The 23749-nt window shown below is 44.7% G+C and overlaps 1 protein-coding gene across 1 annotated transcript; it reads right to left on the bottom strand.

Moving 5' to 3' along the window:
* Positions 1–1351: 1351 nt before the first annotated feature.
* On the bottom strand, positions 1352–23669 carry snx17 (sorting nexin 17). The gene is made up of 16 exons (XM_030110707.1): positions 23140–23669; positions 22935–23052; positions 18655–18729; positions 16913–17030; positions 15327–15391; positions 13461–13571; positions 11982–12072; positions 9893–9980; positions 7661–7730; positions 7032–7124; positions 6558–6761; positions 3875–4003; positions 3485–3562; positions 3266–3340; positions 3135–3176; positions 1352–2893 (listed from the first exon to the last, which is right to left on the bottom strand). The coding sequence occupies exons 2-16, from the start codon at positions 22992–22994 to the stop codon at positions 2774–2776; spliced, it is 1419 nt and encodes a 472-aa protein (XP_029966567.1). The 5' UTR covers positions 22995–23052; positions 23140–23669; the 3' UTR covers positions 1352–2773.
* Positions 23670–23749: the final 80 nt, after the last annotated feature.

Raw genomic sequence — 23749 nt, 5'->3', positions numbered from 1 at the left:
GGCAGTGAGGACTCAACAGAAAGTTACCAAAATGTTCTCTCATTGTTACAAAGAAGGAAAAATCTGTTGCATCCTAAAACTTTGATTCAGTAGGTATTCTGTCTCCCTGAGACCTCTTTCCTCTGCTTCAGTCCAAACACGATACTTTTCACACAACTCACCTTTCGTGTATTTTCTTCAAAGTGATGAGTCGTCAAGCTCCTTGTTCACCAAACGGAATCGAAAAAACTGAATATGACTTCACTCCATTTACCACTAGAGCCGGTCCCGCATGTTTCCAACACACCTGAATCCAATGAGCGTCTGATGAATCCCTGCAGAAAGCCTGATAACGAGCCAATCGCTGGGATCAGGTGTGTGGAGGTGGGGGCACCCTGCAGGACTGCAGCCCTCCAGGACCAGAGGAGCCCAGCCCTGCGCTGGAGGAGCCTTGATCAAGTTAAAACTGCTCGGCTGGACCGACATATCGGGATTTAATGGCCATGAATGAGCAGTTAATTTAAGAACCAATTGACTTGAAAAACCAGAGACTGAGAAGAAATCTTATTACATATATTAATTACAGCCAGCGTCATGTGAGAAGAATGGACATGTCTATGTTTTAATACCTAATAATCTGCTCTTCACTGATGTTTCCCCTCCAATCTGTTGCTGGGCGTCTCCCTGCAGCGTCTCTCTGGTTTCTTAGTGGTTGATGTGGTTTTTTTGCTGCAATAACAGTTTAGTTTCTGGAGACTTAATCAGGAGATCAAAGTTTCCCCGAGGCAGCTTCCACAGACTGAGTCACTCCCAGCCTCGCCGAGATTACCTCCTGAACAGAAATCTTCCTCACCTGAAGCCCGCCATGCTGCCAAGCTCTCATCAACAAACCCTTCCTCCGGTCTGACGGGCTTTTTCACCGGCTCGTCTAACGAGACTCGATGGGTTGAAATCGGATCGTTTTCAGACAATGAACCACGACCACACGCCGGTTGGATATCAGACTTTATTGTAGCGGCGTGACAAACAGAGCAGACGGCTGCCGCTGACCTTCAACCACTAAAATCTAAATGAAAAGTAGCTGAAATTCTGAAGGAATCGGTTCAATACGACGCTGACGCAACAATCTGCCATGTGCCGGAAGAAGATGAGGCTGAAGAAGAAGAAGAAGAAAAAAAAAAAAGCACTTCTAATTTGGCACCTACACACGTGAGAACATCCTGGAGCTCGCAGCTTTATGGGCCTGGCCATGTCAGGAACAGAGAACATTAAAAAAGAAGCAGCTGGTGGTGGTGTCCACGTTCACTTCTAAGAATCACAGCAGTGACAGAACAAGACATTTAGTATCGAGAACATGTTTGCAGCTATTGATCGGTTGGCACTGATTTATATTTAGAGGCTTTTTTTTTTTGTTTTTTGTTTTTTTTTTTTTTTGCTGGGTGGCGGCCTAACGTGAAAAGGAGCTAACGGCAGAGTTAAGAGGAATGGCGGCTCTCCTAAGACCGGGATATGTTCGCTTCGCTCTCCAACACTGCAGCACCTCGATCAGCTGAATCCTCTGAGATGGCTGGCATGACGCTCACACGGAAAACCGTCGAGTCCAAAACATCCATCTCTCCATCGTCGCTCATCAAAGGAAAGAAAAATCAGGTGCAGAATTTGTAAACACGTTCCATTTTCAACTAAGAAGTCCCCTAAACATGATGTAAACATGATAAATGTTGGTCCGTTGAGACGTTGTTCCTTACAGCTTCGATTACATTTGATCTATTCGATTACAACAAGCTATGATGATAAAAAGATATTAGTAAATGTTCGGAATACTTAACTGAATGTATAGAATATAAAAGTGACATTGTCGTAATTTTTATGTTTTACTTTGTGCAAAATGCTTTAGTAAACTATAATTTGGCATTTATGATAAACCTCTAAAAAAACAACAAAAGAAAAAAAAAAAAATTGGTTAAAAAACTCAGATGGATTTACAGGGAAAAAGTCTCCGCAGCGCGTTTGAAGTCGCTTCCTCTCGAATGTCCGTCTCCACCTGTAATACTGTGCAAAACGATGGGTTCAGCAAGTGCAAGCAGCTGCGGCCACATCGGCCTCCCGCCACGTTCTGCAAGATTCTAGTCGACGCCGGGACCCTCAACGGCCCGACGGCGCCGCGGAGAGCAAACAGGTTAAGGCATCGGGCTGCTCCTGAAGGCAGCGCGAGTCGCTGTGCCTCTGACCCGCCTGCTCGAACATCTGCTGGCGCGGCGCGCAGGGAGCGCTGAAACGTAAAGGACAGCTGGCGCGTTTTGGTTTGCGGCCGAGACAGAAAGCTGATCGTCTCTACAGGCGAAGCTCTGAATAATCTACAGCTCTGAGATCAACTTCGACACGAGACTAACCTGCTGAATTATCACTAGTGCCAGGTCGAACGGAACGTTTGGCTCTGTGGTTGAAAAAAAAAAAAAAAAAACAACATGCGGCCAATGAGAGAGACAGAAATCCATCTTTTCTCTTCACGCCGTTTCCCCAAAGTTCCATAAAAACACGCTTTAAATGGCAAGACGGACGCTAAGGACGCACACGGAGACGAGCCTTCGCGGTCTGAAAGGGAAAAACTGGACACTACCGGAGAGTAAATGGGTGCTTAAGGCAGCGATTTCTCCTGGAGGAAGCTACAATCTTGCAGAACCGGACGCCCCTGTGCACCGCTCGGCTTGGCTCAGCTCAGCTTGAAATCTTTTGTCGTCCCGTTCATTGACAGTGGAATGAAGAGGGGGAGGAGGAGGAGGTCGGCCGAGGGTTACAGGTCGTCGTCCCCGATGCCCTCGAAAGCGTAGTTGCCGTGGAAATCGTTGGCGCTGATGTCGTTGGCCGAGTTGGAGGCGCTGATCCCTCTGAGAGACACCGAGCTCAGCTTGGTCTGCCGGAGCAAAGGGTCAACGGGAAGATTCAGACGACAACGTCCAACTCAGATTTTCACTTTCAAGCCACTCATGTGGAAAAATCTCACATTTAGCATCCATATTTGCCATGTATTTACAAATTCAAGTGAAATAAATCAGTCAATGATGCAAAAATATCATGCTGTCTCATAACTTTACATTCAGGAAATACTTCCTCCAGACATTCATAGAATGTTGGTGAAAGTGAAGAAGACTCACTGAGAGTTTGACGATCTGTTCACGGTTTGGGTCTGGAGAGTCCTGCAGCCAAAAATAATCCACATTAACCTGCGTCAAAGACGAACGCATGTCTAGGATAAAAACTGTGACAACGGCATCGCGGGTCTCACCAGTAGAGGGGGAGATTTCACAGTTTGCTGGCTGTCCGGCCGCTGAATGGAGCCGTTGTGTCGTTTCCTCAGCATCTGAAACAGAAAGAGAAATTCCTGGATTTGAAAAATTCCTCCGTTTACCTCAATCCAGATCAATCTCTGGGAAAAAAAAAACAAAATAAAAAAAAAATCATCACATTTCAAGGTGCAATAATGTGGTTTTCTCCAAACACCAACCTTCTTTATGCTGCCGCCCGACTTCTTCACCATTAATTCATCCACCATGGACTGGAGGCAGATGCTCATCATTATAGCCTGAGATCACAAAGAGCCGTCAGTCCAATCAGCTCCGCTCCAAGTTTAGAAAGAGCATTCTTTTTTTTTTTTTTTCATTGATTAAACAAAACTTGGATTAATGAGCACAATGAAGTGCTTTAGAAAACCACCAAAGGCCATGCTTTTCATTAACCGGGGAAAAAACAGGCCTGTTTGCAGCTTTGAGGCATATCGGAGATAATCCAGTGAGGAAAAGTGGCTTATGTGGAATATCTTAAGAAGAATTCTTCTAATCGCAGAAGGAGAGCTGTGCTTTCTAAACCTGTCACGGCGAACCGGGCCTCCTCTCACCTGCTGGCTGGTGATGGTGACCCACTGGAGGCGGTCTTTGCTCATGAGATACTCGAAGGCCAGCTCCAGTTTGACCTCGCACTTGGCCGAGCTGCAGGGGTTGGTCGTACCGTTGGCCACCGGGACTTGCTGCAGAAATAAGCACCAAGGTCTGGTCAGTCAGCGACGGGGAGGTGTGCTTACTTTTCTTCTGTATAACTGGAGGTTAATTTGAGCGGCCCGATCATAAGACAACGTCACTGGAGGTTTTGCAAGCTTCCTCTAGGAAGACATGGAAAGTGACATTTATTTTTAAAGCACATAATTCAGAATAAAAACACAAAAATAGCACTCACGTTTGGTGCTGTTTGAAAGAAAATTAGTACAGATGAAAAAAAAAAAGCTGTTTTTCTGAAAGTCGTGTTTATGACAGTTGAAGATTGGAGCCTCTGGTGGGTCACTTCTGGCCCACGGGCCTTATGTTTGACACCTCCGCCATAGCTCAAAGCCCTGTTAATCCCTCAGTACTATACGTTTAACTCTGTACTCAGGCGGAGCAGAACACTGGTGCAGACTGTAAAACGATAAAGAACCACTGATTAACACAGACGTGTCGTTAGCAGCTGTCTGGGAGGAGTGACTCCGCCCTTCGCCATTTCTACTGGATCAGAAAACAAACTCATCTTAACCACACACACACACACACACACACACACACACACACGCAGACAAAACACAGACACAAAAATATCTTACATATATAAACATACACTAACTGCTGATACGTTTCCTTCCGGATGCAATCTGAGCTCCAGATTGGAGGGTGGGGGGGGGGGGGGCTGTGTAGTACTGAAGGAGATGTTTTGAATATCTGGTTGGACAGGAAAGGGCTCATTAAAATGACTTTGACCTCCCAGAATGAGCTCAGGAATTAATCACCCCGCCGGGCGGCGGAGGGGCTCCGGCTGTAATCAAACAGGCCGAGACGCTCTCCGTCTTCAGATCTGCTGCCACGCGGCCACGTCTCCCGGCAAATTATCTCCTGGCGAATGGTAAAAGCTGCTGTGATACTCGGCTAATGGCCGGCGCGACGCCGAGGCGAACCGCCGAGCCCATCTCCATTTAAATGAGGTCTCGCGTCTGGAAGCGTTCGCCAGAGGAGCCGCCTCGCTTTCAGACACCTGACAGGCATTCCAGCAGACAGACGCCGATTCAGGATCCCACATATTGAATATGAGAAGGAATTTTAGTTATCAAATTTACTAAGAAGAGAATGTATTGGGCTAGCTTTCCTGATTTGAATTTAAAAAACAGATTGGTGGCATTCAGTTTCATAATGTAGCGTTTATCAGCATGTAAGAGGCTGCATCAGACGGAGCTTATCTCCCTCCTCTGACCCTCAGCCCAGCGTTTATGACGGTGGCCTTTCTCAGACTTTATAGAGCGGCTGTTTTCTCAGGATGGGTGGCACTCAGCGCTGCACACTCCTCTTTCTTCTTCCTCATTCTGCTCTTTTTCCACTTGTTTGACGTCACAACAGTTTTTGTTCTTCCTGTGTGATCGCTTCTATTTTTATGATCAGACTGAGTTTTTTTTCTCTCCAACATTATGAGGAAAATAAATAGAAAATATTTTTTTTCCCCCTAACTTTTACTGCGTTGTTTAACCAGGCTGAGTCTGCGGAGTGTTATCCCGATCGATCAATCGCCGATCTGCTGAGCCCACAGCCGGCATTCTCAGGTTGATCGATGGAGTTACTCGGCGCCGGTGGAAACTGTAACCTCATGTGTTCAACATATGGACCTTGAGCAGAATAAAACCTTTACTGACACCGTTAACGTCACACAGATGTGAGTGTAAATATACAGACTTCTTTCCCCTGCAGTTTGCACTCACTTCTTCTCCAAACGGAATAATGAAGAACACGTTTGAACACTGAAGTGTGAAGCTGCTGGAACTGTGTGTGTGTGTGTGTGTGTGTGTGTGAAATGGTGTTTTTAACAGGGTTCAGCAGTAATCTGACACTGGGCTGGTAAATGTTTACTGGGCAGCTGTGTGTGATTTCAGCAGTGTGACTCGGATCACGTTACACATCCATCCATCTTTCACGTCGCTTCATTTAATTGCGGGGCCGAGGAGCCGATCCCGGAGTGAAACCCCGACAGATCGCCAGTCCATCACAGGGCAAACAGTCACACACACACACCTGCAGGCAATTCCTATCGTCACCAATTAACCAATATGCCCTCATTCATGTTCTTTCGTCTGCGTCTTTTATTTTCAGCTTGTTTGAGGGAGACACATGAAGTGAAGGTGCCCTCAGATTCACAGCTCTCCAGGAAACGACCATCAGTTCAGATATAGATTCCTCCTCTGAGTGTTACTCCACCAGATCAATAGAGCGCCGTGAGTGTGTGTGTGTGTGTGTGGCCTGCTTGTTTGGGTAATTGGGCTGATGAAGACGGATGAGGCAGAGGTCAGCACTTTCGCCGAGCGCTAGAAACTTGTGGAGCCGTTGCGTTTTTGTTTGGCGGCACTGGCGAGCGGACGTTTGAACGCGGAGCCACTTTAAAGCTTATTGACGGCTTAATGCCCCACCCCCCCACCCCCCCACCGCTAACATAATTAGCTTTAGTAACAAAAAGGTACGCCTGAAGGTGAGCGGGCCGCCGTCTCACACACACACTCTTCCCCCGCCGCTTACCGAGGACGTGACTCGCCAGCACCTCATGCGCGTGACCTTGAAGCTCCCCTCCTTCATCTGCTCGTTGGGCAGCTTGACGTGGAAGTTGAGCTCGTTGTTGCCGGCGCTGACGATGACCTGGCAGCCCTTCTCGGGGAAGTCCGTGATGCAGGGGTCGAACTTGATGTAGCCGTAATATTTGAGCGTCTGACCTAGATGGATAAACTGGAGCAAAGTGGCATTAGGCAACATTTCTTAAATGCCAAAAAAAGCTCGTGTCTAGTCCCTTTAGGGAATAAGTTTGAATCCTCTCCTGGATTGATGCGATTAAAAATTCACATATTGGGGGGAAAAGTAGGCTAATTGCATGACAGGATGCAAAAGTGCTGCATTTCCAGTAGTTTATAGATTTATGCTTGGATGAAGACATTTCAGATTAATTACAGTGACACACAAATACCAGACTGAAGGTCTAAAACAAAAAATGTAACTCACTTCTTTCTTGGAGCCTTTCTCCTGCAGTGACTTGAGCTGCCTGTGCTGGTCTTTGTTGACGAGTATCCAGCCCCGCTCGATGTCCGACACCGTCTGGTGAAGCAAGAGCGCAGAGTCAGGTGTTATTTTCCACACAGGTGGAGCAAAATAAAGTTTCATTTGGATGGAGAAATCACACCTGAAGGACTTTCTGTAAACGCCGCCGATCGGCGTTTTAAATTTCACAAAACTGCACCGTGAGCTGCAACAGCAGCCATAGAAACGCCTCAAACAGCAGGTCGTTACAGGCCGTCGCTGTAATTCTGCTAATAATAGGATTAAAGAGGAACACGGTTCAAGGTGTCGCAAAGTCAAAACAACCCGATACCGCTATCAGATCGCTGCGGGACCCAGGGGAAGGGCAGAAAGCGTTCGGCAGCGGGAGGATGAAGCAGCTGCTCGCTTTGGTTTTCCTGATGTGAAGTCGACGCCAGACAGCCTCAATCAAAGCGCCGCAGACGCGAACAAACAGCCAGCTGTAATGCGAGTTTCCTGCTCCGGCGCGCAGCTCAGGGGAAATATAATTTCAAAGGTGTTTTTTGAGACAGAAGCCGCAGCAGCCAAAGTTAAGCAAGCGGGAGATGTCTTACCTGAGTATAAAGCAAGTTCAGGCCAACTCTGTTGTCCATCACGTCGCCGTCATACGACATGTCCCAATAGCTGGAGACACACAGAGGACATTCAGAAACACGGACTTGATCGTAAATCACAGCACAGCTGCACAGTTCCATTTGAGAGACTTGTTCAAAACTAAACAATGCATGAATGCACAAGGATGACTAACAGTTGGCAAGTTGGTAGTTTGTCTTCTATGACTCCACAAACTGCCCGTGTGTGTGAGTGTGTGTGTGTGTGTGGGTGACTTATTTAACTAAAAAAAACAACATCTGTGCTCTGCATATTGAGATGATGAAATAAAACTGCCCGAACAAAAATATATATCCACTCCTTGTCTCAGAGAAATGAAAAATGACTGCGTGACGGAACAACAAGAGTTTTTTCTTCCGTGAGCACACCACCAGAGTTTCACGGAAACGTATTCCGGCCAAATACAAACAAACTTGGGACAAACTGTTCGTCGAGCCCGTTAAATGAGAGCGACTTCAAAGGGAGAGGCAGGAGAGACGAGTTGAAACATTCATCTGAAGAAGAAGGCTTTGCGTGGAGTTGGGGGTTGTTCAGATAATGATGATGTGAGTTTAATGACGCTCAGCTCCACAGTCAACACCCAGGCTGCACTGAAGGTACTGCTGCTGGCTGTGTGTGTGCGCCAGAGGAGAAAAACACAACTTTACACAAACGCACACAGCAGCAGCAGGGTTTGTGAGCACACTGTACACAAGTTGGTCTGATGATCCTGGTACAACTCCAGTTACACACCGAGGGCAGCAGGTGTGGCGTAAAACTGACTGGACTGAACTACAAGACAATAATCAAAATGCTGAATAATGCTTGAATTTAGCCGTTTTCAGGGCATGTCTCATTTTTAGATTAGTCGACTAATTCTGATTACAATTTTTGCTGAATTGGTTCGTCTGGAACATCCACAGTAATCATGATGCATAGAATAGAAAATAGTAGCTGATGGACCTCAGTGATGGATGTGATACTTCTTTAAATAATACCCTTTTCACACCTCAGTTGCAATGCAAAAAGTGCACTTATGTATTTATTTAATCATCCTGTGTGTGAGACAGTGAATTTCTCATCGTTCGTCTGCCTTCATTCTTCAGTGCAGGAGTGAAATTGAGTGTGTAGTTTGTTGGACTCTCAAGCTGTTGGTGGAAGGAGAAGTTGTCCGAGGAGATGTGGAGCCTGCTCCTCGGCTACATCGGCAATTCGAAACGGGCGACGAGGGCGAAGAGGAATCAGAGCATGTGTGTAGTGAAATCACGTCTGTGAGGGTTTTTTCTATTTTGTGCTTGAACTACTGAGATCAATCTAATACATTCACAAATGCTCTGGATATCTCTAAAAAAAAACATTTCATATTGTGTTTAATCAATCTTTTCAACAGACTGAGACGGTTTACCTCCATTTTTTACCATTTTCGTTTTGCCAAAGGAGCTTTTTTTTCCCCGTTCACCCTGACCTCGTCTTCCCCTGGATCTCACACACTGGGGGTCTGTTTTCCCCCCACCTTCACTTGTTAGATCAACATTCATTCTTCCCTCACTCCTCGACGCGCCGCAGTGAAACTAGGTCAGGAGGACTGAGACTTTCCTTCAGGCAGAAAGAAAGTAAACATCCTGTGTACCTCCAGAGTCGGCGGGAGGCCGGGTGACAAAAGAAACCCAAGAAATGAGGAAGGAGGGAAATGTATTGCTGACGGGAGGGAAAGTCGCAAACTTTGACTGAACGGGGAGAGTTGGTGTCTACATACCAAGTGTTATTTATTTCATCAGAGCTGCCCTTCCAGCATGAACAACTTGACCCGTCTGTTAGCCTGGTGGAAGAATCTCCACTTTAAAACAGAGGAGGACATTCAGACTGTCCTGTAACCCGTCAACGTCAGACGCACGCGCTATCTGGTCTCGATAAGGGTCATCGCGGCCGAACAACGCCGCCTGTTTAGTGGTGAGCGTTGACGTTGAATGAGCGATCGCGGCTAACCCTACTGCTCCTCTGACCAGTCAGAAATGAGTGCATCACCAGGATAAAGAGGATAAAATGAAGCCCTTGACAGCAACCATCAACCACATGAATACGTCTGACGCAAACCGTCTTGTCTAAGAAATCCTGTAAAATAACAAGGGAGCCGAGGGGTAATTCCACACGGAGAGACGTGATCAGCTTCAGGTAAGAGGTAAAGTGGTGGGTACCTTTTCCGTAAGACTATGTGAAATTCAGAGCTCCGCAAGCTGGTAATGGATACATAAGGCAGCTCAAACTCCTGCAGCTTCCGCACAACTGAAAGTGAGAGAGAGACACACACACACACACACACACACACACACACACACACACACACACACACACAACGGATAAAGAGTTACGCACAAGTGCACAGCTCAAGTCCCAAGGACATGGATAATAATGTTAACAACAAACAACAAGGGATGGAAAGACAAACATCTGGATAAGTCCCAGCAGGGTAAAATTCTATCTGTACGTGTTAAAATGTTACCAAAAAAAAAAAAAAAAAAAACCCCAGATAACAGGCTGTTGTGTATTCGAGTCCATGATCCGCAGCTGCTTTATTGCCGCCGGTTCCCTGAGGAGGCTGAGGCAGGACTCAGGGCCAGGCTGCTGCGGTCTGCTCTGTGTTCAGGCATCAATAATCAAGCTCGAGATTGCAGAAGATTGCTCTGTGCTTTAATTGGCCATCCCTGCGTTTACTCCTGGACACACGTGCGTGGCAGGCAGAGCGCCGTGTCTCTGCACTGTGAACCAAAACCAATGCATAAAATGGTTTTAGGGCATCTTCTAGCAAATTAAAATGTTTGTGTAAAACAACAATCCTATTTCAAACCATAAACAGATCTTTCTTGACACGTATTTCCATATTTTACAGCAGATATTGATTTACTGGTGGACGTCTGGGAAACTTACAGCCTGTCAGGGAGGAATTGGATTTTTTGGAGCTTGCAGTCCTCCGAGCATCAGTTTTGTTTGAACTGCAGCCCGTGAACTGCCGCAGATTCCGACAACTGAGCCGTATTCGGCGCATAACCGCTCTCTTTTCATACCTCTCAGGTTTTGGGAGCAAAATGAAGAACATGTCTGCAACGTTTACACAGTCCTCCCTGTTCACCTGGTACTATTTACAGCCTGGAATGAGCTCCGTCTGGCAGGTGTGAGGCAGGAAGTGAGAATATCTGGGATCTGAGGTAGTTTGACAAGCTGCTCACCTGCGTCTCTGCAGGTGTTGTTGGCCAATGATCTCACACAAACTCCAACCAGTGACTACTTCTGCCGTTTTTTTTTTTTTTCACAGTATTCATAATCTCGTGCTGAAAAACATGCGACACACTTGTGAATCTCGTCTGTGCTTGGAAGGTCGTACCGTGTTTTAGTTTCATGGCGTAATGATAATAACGCCGCCTTGCATAACCTCTCAGCAGTTACAAGATAGGTGTAAATGGGTTACGATTACAGCTGTATGCCATAAATTGTTGGCGCGATAAAGTATCATGAGATAAGGACATGACACACATAACAGTATAATTGTTTGGGAAAACAAAGTAACAGCCTTTTCCCTGTGAGAATTATGTTTCACGCTGCCACAAAAACTGCATATACAGTCTGTTTTTATACTGACAGAACAATTCCCTTTAATTCTGACATTTTTTGGCCAAACAAAAGTTATGATTACTTACAATGGATAAACCAAAGTCCAAACCACACATTGTGAATACCACAAAACTTTAATTCAAAGAAAATGAAATCCATGATCCGATATAATCAAAATCTAATCTAATCACATCTTCTTCCATTTCCCAGTTTGGAAGAGAAGGCAGTCATTTAGTTGATTTATGTGTCTCCAGAGCACGGGGCCAGGGCTGACGTGATAAATGGAGGTAAATAAATATGAACTTCTCTATCGAACAGCCCAGTGTGTTACATCTTAGTTTGGTAAACACTGCTTATCTGATTGTTTTCAGCTTTCACTTGGGGGGGAAAAAAAAAACAAAAAAAAAAAAAAAAACGCAGAACATTTAAAGACAGTAATTGCATCAGATAATGCATTTCACTGTGGATATAAATAGTCAGCAATCATTGGAGGACAAAAGTCGTACTTTATGCTGTTTGCTTTGGTTTGTGTTGCAGTTTGTTCTGGATAATGAACAGAGGCCACTTTCCAATAGCAACAGACAGGATATCCCTGCAAATCCGCCAGTCCAAACTCTCACCATGACCCCGGAATATGGTTTTGTTATTGTTTTTTTTTTTGTTTTTCTTGGGACTTACAGGTCAAGCTTCCATCAACACCTTCACGAACCAGGAAGAGACTGAAGTAACCCACGAGGTCGTCTGGGAGGTCGAGCTTTGTTGCAACTGCCTGAAAAAAAAGAAAAAAAGGAGTGAAAGAGGTTAGCAATTAACTTGGCTCCTGAAGATGAAAGATTAAAACGATAAAAGTGAAGATTATATAAATACCTTCTGAACCTTCTGCATATACGTGACAAGATTTACTGTTTCAGGATATGTTAAGACATATAGAGTGCAAACTATAAGGACTAAAATTCCGATATTTATAATTTCCAGTAACACTTTGTCAAAATGAAAAACACAGAAAACAAGCCTGAATTAAATCATCAATTGATTTCTCGGATAAAGTTTTGCTGTAAATTCTTCATAGCAGTTTAAAAGTTTACCGATTCATCCAACATGAAAGAAAACTGTACTGTAAACTGTGACCAGTAGCGGGAGGTTAGCGAGTAAAACCTTTACAAGGCAAGTTTATTTGTATTGTGTCATTCATACACAAAGCAATTCAAAGTAGCTACCAAACGCAAAGAAATACATAAAATTACACTAAAATCAGAGAAATAAACAAGATTTAAAAGAAGGGAATTAAAAATGGAGAATAAATAGTTAAAAATTTTGAAATGAAGCTAATTAAAATGAATTTAGAATAGTGTGCTTTTCCCTTATTGGTAGTTGGCATCCTGAATCAAACACAGACACAGCAATAAAACTTCATAAATATCCTGAGCAAACAGGACGTCTCTTTTAATGAGCAAATTCTGAGCAACATGTCAATTGTCAGTAAAAACACGATCGCAGCTACAATACTGACAGGTGAGAAAACTATAAATCAACGTCTGATGTTTTTAACATGCACACACACAGGTCTATCCTCCAAACACTGCCTCACGATGACGACTGGTTGCGATTTGATCCAGGATGCTTTTTTTACTAAGCAATTCCACAACACTTTTTAGCGTCCTGCGATCGATCAAGATGTTTCCCTTTCATCAGACCGTTTTGTTTGTACACCGCGGTTTTTATTTAGCGAGGCTGAGAAAGCCCAGACTTCATAAAATCCTTTAAGAATTGCCCTGGCGGGGAGGGTCTGTATAAATAAACACAACTTAATTTGATTTATGGCATTCGGTGTTTGGGAGCTCACGGGAGAGTCTGCAGAAATATTGCCTGCCTGAAGCCAGTCCCCATGCGTCTGTCAGCTCGCTTATGAAAAGCAGACATCAAATGTCTCCAGGTAAACAATCCCGGAAACCTTGAAGATCAGTAACAGTAGAGCAGAGCACTGTCTGAGACCCTTCAAATGCCTCAACACTCACAGAGTGAATGATCCACACGCTGCACAGCCTTTCGTGTAGGGGACTGTTAATCAGACCGTGCATATCTACGGGCTGCGGCGTTGGAGGACGGCTGAAAACGCCGTGCTCGTGCGCTCTGCGTCAGCGTGCCGGGGGCACTTACTTCAAGGACGTCCTCCGTCTGATCCGAAGTCAGAATGTTGACTGTGACCTTCTGACCGTTGGACAGGCAGATGTCGAGAGCGACCTCTTCTGTGGGAATCTGCTGGGTCTCCTGTGGGAGTGACACGAAACGCCGCGGGATTTTATTCGGCTTCATGGGCAAGTGTTTTCATTCTTTCAGTCGATAACAAAAGCCGAGGAGGAGGAGGAGGGAAGGATGAGATGGTTGAACTGAGCTGAGATGGAAACCATCCCGTCACAGAGTTTACAAGACACCTAAAAATACAAATTATTGCCTTAATTAGCCAAAGAAAAATGGGACTTCAAAAGTAATTGTAAAAATGTGAAATCTACATCTGCTTGAGTTAAACACCCAAATAATGCAATTTAAAGTTTTCATTTCTTGTGGCGCCAAGCAGAAGTCATAAAAAAGTCTACGTTTTTGCAAAATGTTTTGGAATTATTACTGAAAGTTAATACAATCCAAACATAAAGCCAATTCTAATTATACTTTCTGGTGTAAAATTCAGTGAAATGTCAAAAAAAAAAGTTCTTCTATAACTGTTTCCATCCCTAACGTGGACGGGGCAGAGCGACTGGGACAGAATGAATCTGCACCCGGCACTTAACGGCATGTAACAAGGTAAACAGGAGCTCCCACAGAAGAAAACTGGCTGATTGCGAACTCTAAACATTGTGGAAACTGGCGAGGTTTGTTTTACAGGATACGGAGACACACTTCATATCGTCTCTGTTGAAGGCATTTTGGAAAGCCTGGATGTTATTATGTCAAACCTTCACGTTCGCTCATTGTCCGTCTGTCAGCTCAGACTCAAATATACAAAAAAGAAAAAACAAAAAAACAAGAGCTTTCCTTTTTCAGTTTAGCACAGCTATTACTGCTTCTTTTCATTTCTTAACTGAACAAGACAATGAAAGCGAGATAAGCAGAGAGAAGCACCAAAATAAAAGAATATTTCAAAAGTGAAAAAATGTCTGAAGAGATGTTGAAGAAAAGAGGAAGAGAGATATTTGAACTGAGTCTCTGCTAAATCGCTCTTCATCTTCCCTGCAGCCCACAGCGGGGTGGGGGTGGGGTTTCTCTGAACAGCACTGTCATTACAGGTAGAGATGAAATGAGAGCAGCGGGGTGTGTGTGCATGTGTGTGTGTGTGTGTGTGTGTGTGTGAGTCTCCTACTCTGCACCTGCTGTGTTCTCAGTATGTTTGGGGGGGAGGGATAACGACGGAGCACATGTACACTAATGAGTTAACGTGAGCGCGGAGGAGGGAAGGCCGGATGGCTGCGAAGTGGCTTCACACAGATGAATCTGTCCAAGGAGGTGATTTAAGGCCTCCCGGGGCCGCAGGTCACAGCTTGAGCTGCAGTGATTCAACCCTGCAGCCGGCTCTGAACGGGCCGTCAACAAACCATCAATTGGAAGGAAATTTCTGTTGTTTCGACATCTTCCACTACGGCACAGGACAGCCTCGCTTTCAGGCCGCATCTCATCAAGATGAATCATCGGGCGGCTCATTTCTTCCTATTTTACATGGGATAATGCTTTTCATAAAGACCCGGCACCCACGCAGCAGGGACAAATGTACCTATGTTTAGCAACAGACCGCTTACCCCTCAGCTTTTTAGATCTGATACGATTATTCCTCCATGTTCTGCCTGCGGGCCAAACTTGATCTCACACATTTAATGAGTGTTCTGCGCGAGTCAAATAACACTGTGTAACATCACAAACAGGAAGAACAGCACTGCATCACCGCAACACACTTCCAACAGTAATTAAAGGCGGAGCAGAAATGATCACGTCACCGGTTTGGGTGGAAAAGCAGAAATCGGATCGACTACCCACCTGCTGCGCTTTCCTCAAGAAGCTGTTGAACATCTCGCTGGTTCCGAGCAAGGGATCCTGACGAACTGGGGGAAGGAGGACAGGAGGCCAATGAGAAAACGCTACCCAGCAACACCACTGATAAATTATTCATCTCGCTCTCCTGCTTCGCCGCGGAGCAGTAAGAACTCAAGATGAGATACGTTGGGGTTTTTTTTTTTTTTTTTACTAAAAGCCAATTAGTTGGCCGTGATTTCGTGGTGGTTAAGGTCAGACCAATGTCGTCAGGCGGAACCATATTCCGTTTTTTTACTTGGGTTTTTTGCGCATCACGCCGCTGGATTTAGAACTGATAAAATCAGCGGAACCTTTCGAGCCAGTCGGCGAGGCAATTAACCTGGCACTTTACGAAAGAGAGGCGCGAGGAATATAAAACGAAGCTTTATCAGAAGGGCATCAACTCAATTAAGAGCAACTGACAACATCAGTTTCATTAAAAAAAAAAAAAAAAAAAAAAAAATCAAGCGGAGCTACTCCATTTTGGTTTTGTTTCATACTTAAGGTGTTTATTGAGCGTGCATGTGTGTCTCGTCAGCCATTGTCCTTTTCACAAATTAACCGCTTGTTTGACAGAGAGTTCAGAGCCATCTGCGTCAGAGCAGATTGTGTTTGTGGCGATTCATTTTCCATAACTATGCAAAAAGCCATGATGTAACCGAGAGGACTTGAAGCCAAGAACACCCTGTGTGCGTATGCTCCCAGACTATGAGCAAATATGCGCTCAAACAACGCGTCCTTGTTCCGCTGTAACTGCCAGTGCTTGAAAGGATTAAAACAAACCCTCGGCATTGCTGCCACTTTCACTTATTCATGCGCGCATGTGGGAATATTCACCCTCGACCTGTTCACAGAATTTCTCGAACATGCTTAAAACGACAATCGGCTTTCCGGACTCGTAACAGAAGCCTTTATAAGGGTCATGAGGCATGTTTAAATTTAAAAAAAAAAATACGGCACGTTTCCTTTAGTGTATATACAAAAACGTGAGCCATCCTTTTTGGCGTTGGGTTTTCCGTTCAGTCAGAAGAATGGATGCCCAGAGGTAGCACCTCATCATCAGAGAATTCAAAGTCGTAAAGCTTTATAAAGTGCTGCCAGGTCCGAGACCCCGAGTCTGTTTTTATTCCTCCGTTGATCAGGTGGGCCAGCACGGTTTAATGTCTGTGTCTCATCTCGCTCTGCTCAGATCATCAGCTCCGCCGTGACACACTCCAAGAGGCTGGAGCGTGACTCCCACCAGGCCAGTTCATGCTTGTGACTGCGGTGGAGAAGCTTTTCAAAGAAATTCTATTTGTGCTGAAAAGTCAGAGTTTGGAAAACAGCTACGAAGGGCCGTTTTTTCTTCTTCTTTTTTTTTTGTTCTTCCCTCCTACGTTTCATGGCTTGAAAATCAGTCCTGCCCGGCATGTTTAAAGTTCGGAGGAAAGCAACACGAAGACGAACACCGTCAAGTTGAAAGACTGACAAAATCAACCGCCCTGTCAGTTTGCATACGAATCCAAAGAAAAGGTAGAGGGAAAGACGAGCCGTGAGCAGGAATAACTCACCAGCCTGCATGTATTTCTCCAGCTGTTCTCTTCTCTGTTCCACTTCAGCAGGGGTCAGCGTGAAGATCTTCTTTGGGGGGAAGGCAGGAACCACATTGCTGCCATATTCTTTCTTTATCTGTTGGTTTAAACCACAAGGTGCAAAATACTGAAAAAGCCTTGCTGTACAAAACTCACTTCTTTATTCCCCAGAAGTCATAACAACTTTGAAACTCAGTTTAAAGGATATACAGTGAAACTCATTACCTTCAGCAGACAGTCTCTTCAATTAAAAAGCTGTGGGTTCATTTTTCTAAGAGGTACTTTCAGACTGTTCGAGATGAATCACACATTTATTTTAAGCCTTGTTTCAACGGCAGCTGGCGAAGTTTCCGTGTGCGCTCGTGCACAAACATCTGGAAACCTGCATGTCTAGTCATTCCAAGTTTACTTTGTCTTCCAGCTTCTTGACTCATTTATTTTCCATTTTCGATCGTCTCAATACTGGTAGCTTCGAACCGTGGGAGTCTTAAACCCGGACCTCACAAGTCTAGAATACAATTTTTGACCTGCTGCATCGGGCTGCACGTAGCGCTCGTGGTGAGGAATTCACCGGCACGCCGTCTCTCATTATGAAGCACATATGGCACGGTGATGATACGCCGCGGAGGGTGCTAGAGGGAAGAGAGGTGATTTTCACCTCGACATATTGCCCTGTGGTATTTTCAGTGCGCCAGAGGCAGCGGCAGTTATACATACAAATCAGCTCTCACGGCTCTACACGCCGAGCCGAGGTTACAAAATCTTCCTCTAAACCAGAAATAAATGAGAGCTCAATCCCACCACGTCCCTACGCAAATTGCCTTGTTTTTACTGTTGGTTGACGACAGGCTGTGAATATATTAGAGGCACGGAAAAGGCAAAACAAATCTTCCTGAAACGTGAAAACCCAATTACCACTGGAGATTTTTCCGGGATAATTGAGGATCGTGTGTGTGACACACACAGTTACTGGAGTGTTTTAGGGTCATGTGCACGCCGCCATAATAAGCATCATAGGGTCGATTCTTGATTTGAAGTGTGTCTTTTCCCACACCCTGTTGCCAGGCAACGGCAGCTGTCAGACTGGATTATACAGACTTGAAGATGGAGATTGCAAAGTTTGGGCCGTTCTTGTTTATTTATTCATGTTTGGAAGCAGGAAACTGGGCATTTCTATGAGACTTGCTGTCGTGTACATTTCAGAGCACGAAGAGCCCACAACAAGTCAGCTAGAAACCCAACAACTCAATCGAGACACTTGGGTGTTTGTTTTAAATGCGAGCCCAAACAAACAGATGCTAAAAAAAAATTATTTCTTAATCTAAGCTCTAAATAAAGATCTTAACTGTGGATAAAGCTTCATTGCAAAAAAAGGCAATTCAGACCAGGGCAAGTGAGCACTTTCCAAAGACGTTTCTTTCAGTTTAATTTCAGTTTCTGAGCAGGTGAAGTCGAAAGAAGGCCAAGAACATTCCTTTCTCCTCACACAACCCCTCCAGCCTCCGCCACATCGCTGCCTATTTACAGGCAATAGCTGAACGGGAGCACGGGACAGCGAGCCACCGCGGCCTTGATTCAAAGCGATGTGAGGCTGGGGACACGGAGCTGAGCTAAAGGTCACTCTGGGTGGATGTGGCGGCATTTAAACAGCATCAGAGCATCGCGGTCGCGGCGCGTGACGGACGTGCAGAAGGGCATATTCCATGCTGTTTGAGCCTTACCTGCTCATGGAGACCCAGGAGTTGACTGTAGCGTACCCGACAGTGGAGCACGCCGTTGACGTGGATGTTGTAGGCCTGCAGGAAAAGGGCGAGAACGAATTACGACGTGATGAGAAGGCATGTGAAGGTCTGACGTGTCGCAGACGGTTATGAGACTCAGCTAAAAATCCTAAAGCTGAACGTGCTCATACATGTAAAAATAATCATCACCGAAAAACAAATGATATTCTCGTCAGCTGCTGTCTTTTATGAGGATTTACACAATAAAACAGTCCAACTTGCAGAGTCGGTTTGGTTAGTTTTGATACTGGCTGCCTCCAATCAGTAATGTCTACTTTGAACATTAACTATCGCAGCTGAGCTCCCTCGCTCCCTCTTCTCCATCCACTCCGTCTCATCTCGCTGCTCTGCGTCTCCTCATTTTTTGATTGCATTGGGCAGACAAAACAAATGAAGTGAAAGTTGGATTCAATCAAGCCCCACTGGCTTCCTAAACGGAAAGCAGGCCCCGCTGCGCATTTTCCTATCAAAACTTTGCTTTCTTGAATTTTTGTGCTGTTAGGAAATACAGGCAGCAAGTATCACAACGAGAACCTTTAATCCTTCCACTGAGATACACTCTGTTTGTTTTGACAGGAGCTTTCAGTAGATACTCCCGCACAAACCCACCACTCGGATTCAGGAGTCTAAATATCTGTTAGTCTTCAGAGGCAGTTGAAGAAAGTACATACTGCTAGACTCTTCAGTAAGTCTGATAGGAAATTATATAAACAATCAAAAGAAGCTTTAGTTTGAAGAAGACGAGAACTGGTAAATTCTTCCGATTTCAGGCTCAACTGATTAAAAACGAACATTAAAGAAACTCTAATCAAATAGAAACATTGACACTTTACATCTGATCTACGTTTAACTTTTATCTGCACACTATTTACTCACTGGAACTGAAAGTCAGCTTCTGTATTTGCAAAGAACCATTAGTTCCCACCTGTCTGTGAACATTTCACATGTAGGTAACAGCTAGAAGTATAAAAAAAAAAACCCGACGCATCACAGAAGCACGTGCACGCACGTACACACACACACACACACACACACACGCAGGATGACAACAACAACAAAAATGTACAAACCAAAACATCCAGAGGAATGCGAAAGGAGGGAAGGTCAACAAATGAACTACAAGATGTGTACGTCTGCAGTATCCATGAAGGAAGGAAGAATGAGTGTGCAGAATGCCGTGGCTCTGATAACAACTGTTTGTTCTGAAAAATGAACTTAAGAAAACGTACATGTTTCTAAGCATATTGCCTTCATATTCATATGCTTCTATAAAGTTTTATAGCAGTCAAAATATATGACTTCACATTGATCCTTCTAAAATATAAGTCACCACAGAAATGTTTTTGATGTGATGAAGCTTGTGTCCAAATGACTGAAAGGCGAAAACAACTGGGGACAAAATGTGATCTGAATGTTATCGCTGTGAAATAGACCAAACATTCTCCGAGTCATTTTACTGGATAAGTTTATCGGAATCGTGGTCTGTAATGTTTAACCTAAATATCACCACATAATAAAAGCAGCAGACTGCAGCCATGTCTCCTGGCCCATTTATTTGCAAATCTGAGTTCAGTCTGTTGATCATTGTTATGAAACCAGTGGTAAAAGGTGTGTATTGGAAGGTTGTCCACCCACGATGACCGTCGAGGTCAAAGGGACTGAGGTTGCACTGCTGACTGGAGTCAGACTTTGCCTCAGTATGTGTGCACACCTGGTGTGTGGAGACGCCATAAACTGTGCGAAAGGAGTGGCCGGCTTGGAGGGATCCGTGGTGCACTCAACAGGAAAAAGTTAAGCGCCTGACACTTCTTTGTGCCTTCTATTATACGGAGTAGAGTTTGTGTGAGCGCAGAGGGAGTACACTGCGTCTGTAATTGTGGCAGTTTGAGGCAGAAACCATTGGTTCTATGCGCTCCCTTGGTATCCTGCCTCCTCCAACAGGAAATAAACTGCGCCGGCTGAAGTTTGCACTGTGGGGTTTTCAGACAGGAAACACCAAAACACTCACTGCTTCACTGACAGCTGCACCAACACTCTGCTGTTTGTTAATTCTTTTCTTCTCCACAACTGGTTCTGGTGTTTTTGAGAGATGTTGACTTGTGGAAATCCCATCTGCACACTGAGGAATACTTTCAAGTACCAAGAAAATAATTCTGGAATACTCCCATCGCTGCTGCCACTGTGACGCACATACTCAAACTCCTTTTATTAATAATAACCAGATACCGAAGGCGGCTGCTAATATGAATATAAATGAATCTATCTACTTTGTGTTTTTAAATTCACACATACTGCTCAGAGCCCGAGGGCGGCCTGCTGCATGACTTCCACGAACTGAAAAACTACAAATGGAAGCAGATGATTTACTTAATATGTAAGTCTGAACCTGTTCCTGATCTTCAGTGAATGAGTCACCATGTATTACAGCAGCAAAGCTTTTTTTCCTCTTTCAAACACCCACAAACACTTAAAAATATACCGTCATATCACGTGAGGGAAAGACAAAGAGGGTAAGTTGACAAGAAAACAGGAAGTACAAGGGCTTAAAACTTGAAGAAAAAAAAAAGGGAAAATGTTCAAGCTTGCACAGTCATATTTGAAAACTGCAGCCCTTGTAATTCTAAAAAGCCCTGTGCAAAGTCGGCAGATTCTGTGGCTTACTGGTTCCAAGGTACACAGCTCTTCTCTCAGCATTATAATCAAGCAAAGTCCCTTCCTGTGGGGCTGGTTACAGGAAGGTCACAATGACTGACACAGGCCTGCCAGCTGAGAGGTGAAAAGCCGCAGCTGAAATTCCCACCGGAGGATTGGCTAAACACAGGCTCTTCCAGGTAAAAACCGGTCAGAGACGGCACTTAAATGCTCAGCTTAGACATAAACTGACTTTCAGATGAGAGCAGGTGTTGGAAGAGCAAATCAAAGTGGGAAATAACTGATATCAACTTTTAAATGTACTGCTTGAAAATTCTCAAAGCAAAGTATGTTTTTAATCCAAAGCAGGATCCATGTAGTGAGTGAGAGTAGCAAATAGCAAAAAAATAAAAATCAATGAGCTTAATCCAAGTCCCCCCCCCCCTCCCCCCTCCTCTTTGGAGCACATGGAGTCAAGATGGAAAATAGTCATTCGCAGGTGTGTGACACTCAGACACAGAGCAGCCAGTGTCACGCCATGTGCAAGTCAGATGTGGCCGCTGAAATTTCAAAGTATGATGTCTCAAATCCCTCCATACTTAATTAACCAAGAAGAATATTATCTTAATGCCAGTCACATTCAAAAAAAGACTTCTTGTCATGTTTTTCAATGCTTGATGAACAAAAAGTAAATAAAGCAACTCACACTGTTTCCTAGCAACATGAGTTTGTTGTGGTTATCGAAATTATCCACCCAAATTAAAGTGAGAAAATAACTACAACATATGACAGAAATCACAATAATGTAACCCAGTTCGGTATTCAAAAACAGAAACTTCTGCAAACTCTTGTGGAAAAAAAAAATGTGGCGGTGATGCTTCACTGCAGCTGTCCTTGACCAACCTTCATGGACAATCACTGCCAACACAATACAAGCCTACCATCTTTCAAAAACAATAGAAGCAATTAAAGGCAATGCAAAACAGACAAGATTTTACCAGTGAAGCACAAAAGGAAAAAACTATGGATCGTCACAATGTGCTGGTGACATTGTTGAAGCAGTGCTGGCTCCTTTTTTTTTCTCCTCTCAGTAACATGGAGGATTGCAATATCATGGTGGCAAAGCTCAAATCTCAGGGAGAATTTAAGTGCTGACTGAAACCTGCAAAACAAAAGAGACTCTGTTGTGGCTAATGAGAGGAATCAGAGACAAGGCCACTTCCAACCTCAGACATTATACAGTCACTCGGTGCTATCGCATCAAGCAGATAACAGTCCAATGACAGAAATAGTGGTCAATACTGTTGAAGGCCACATCTGAGTCATCAATAGCTTTTACTACTTTGTTTTGATGTCCCTGATCAAGTTTACTGGTCTTGTCTATACGTTATACAAATAAATATTATTCCAGTTCAGATTGCAGCGTGTTTGAATGTCTTTAAACAGCTGTTCTGTATAATTAGATGCAAATCAAACATTTCCAAACAGTTAAGCTAAGGACTGAAAGTCGAGCTGCATTGACAGCAGCTCGACCTGTGCGAGCATTAGCATTGGGGCTGAGTGAAACAAAAACACATCATGATGCTCACCACATAGGTCGAACCGTTGTCTCCTGAGCGGACCTCCGTTTCGGGGATGGAGAAATGCATTTTAGGCGGAAAGCTTGCCTGCAGCCAGACGACAGTAGTCCTTTAACGCCAGCACAGCCTGCGATGGAGATGAAGACAGTTTCCCCACAAAGTCCACTGCAGTGCCTGCGGAGGAGGAGGAGGAGGAGGCGGCGGCTTCTCTCACGGTTCATCCACTGCCCTCAAAGTCCGGGGATAGCGGTGCCAGACTACCGGCGGCTGCTCGCGACTCTATTAATTGGAGAACAACTCGTGTAGCAACTCGCAGCGGCATTAAACTTCTCCCACGTCAGTGTTAAACTTTTCCCTCTACCGTTCCCGTAGCAGCCATGTTGCAAGTGTTAAGCAATTACACCTCCACCGTTAGCGTTAAAAACGACCCTTTCCACGCAGTTTAGGTAGCAGGTAAGAGGGGGAAAACGAGTTTTCACACGTACAAGCAGCTCGGATCATGAAGTTTCTGGATTAAAAAAAAAATGTGCAGTTGGTTCGAGCCTGAGTACGACGCTTACAGCCGCGGACAAAAACCTTTCGAAATACGTGAAGGTACAGTTACACTTGTTGTGATGTTGCTGTTTTTTCCCTCTCTGTCCGTTACATTTGTCTAAGAAAAGCCGTGGCAGAGGATACACTGAAATAAAAACGCAATAAAAACGGGAAAAAGCCAGCGGTGTCACAAGCGTCAAGCCATCCTGTGATCAGTGTACCTACTGAACCATCAGGAGGCATTGCAACAATCCTGCTGGGCCGAACCATCTATACACCAGCAGGGGGGA

This window comes from Salarias fasciatus, chromosome 15 (genome assembly GCF_902148845.1).
Source record: "Salarias fasciatus chromosome 15, fSalaFa1.1, whole genome shotgun sequence".
Lineage (NCBI taxonomy): Eukaryota > Metazoa > Chordata > Actinopteri > Blenniiformes > Blenniidae > Salarias > Salarias fasciatus.
This window is presented reverse-complemented; position numbering and strand designations above follow the sequence as displayed.

Coding starts and splice junctions, on each gene's coding strand:
- snx17 (XM_030110707.1), bottom strand. CDS start 22,994: ATGCATTTCTCCATCCCCGAAACGGAGGTCCGCTCAGGAGACAACGGT. Junction 9,981..11,981: donor TGTTGATGGAAGCTTGACCT/GTAAGTCCCAAG, acceptor TCTCACTTTCAG/TTGTGCGGAAGCTGCAGGAG. Junction 4,004..6,557: donor GCTGGCGAGTCACGTCCTCG/GTAAGCGGCGGG, acceptor TTATTTCTGCAG/CAAGTCCCGGTGGCCAACGG.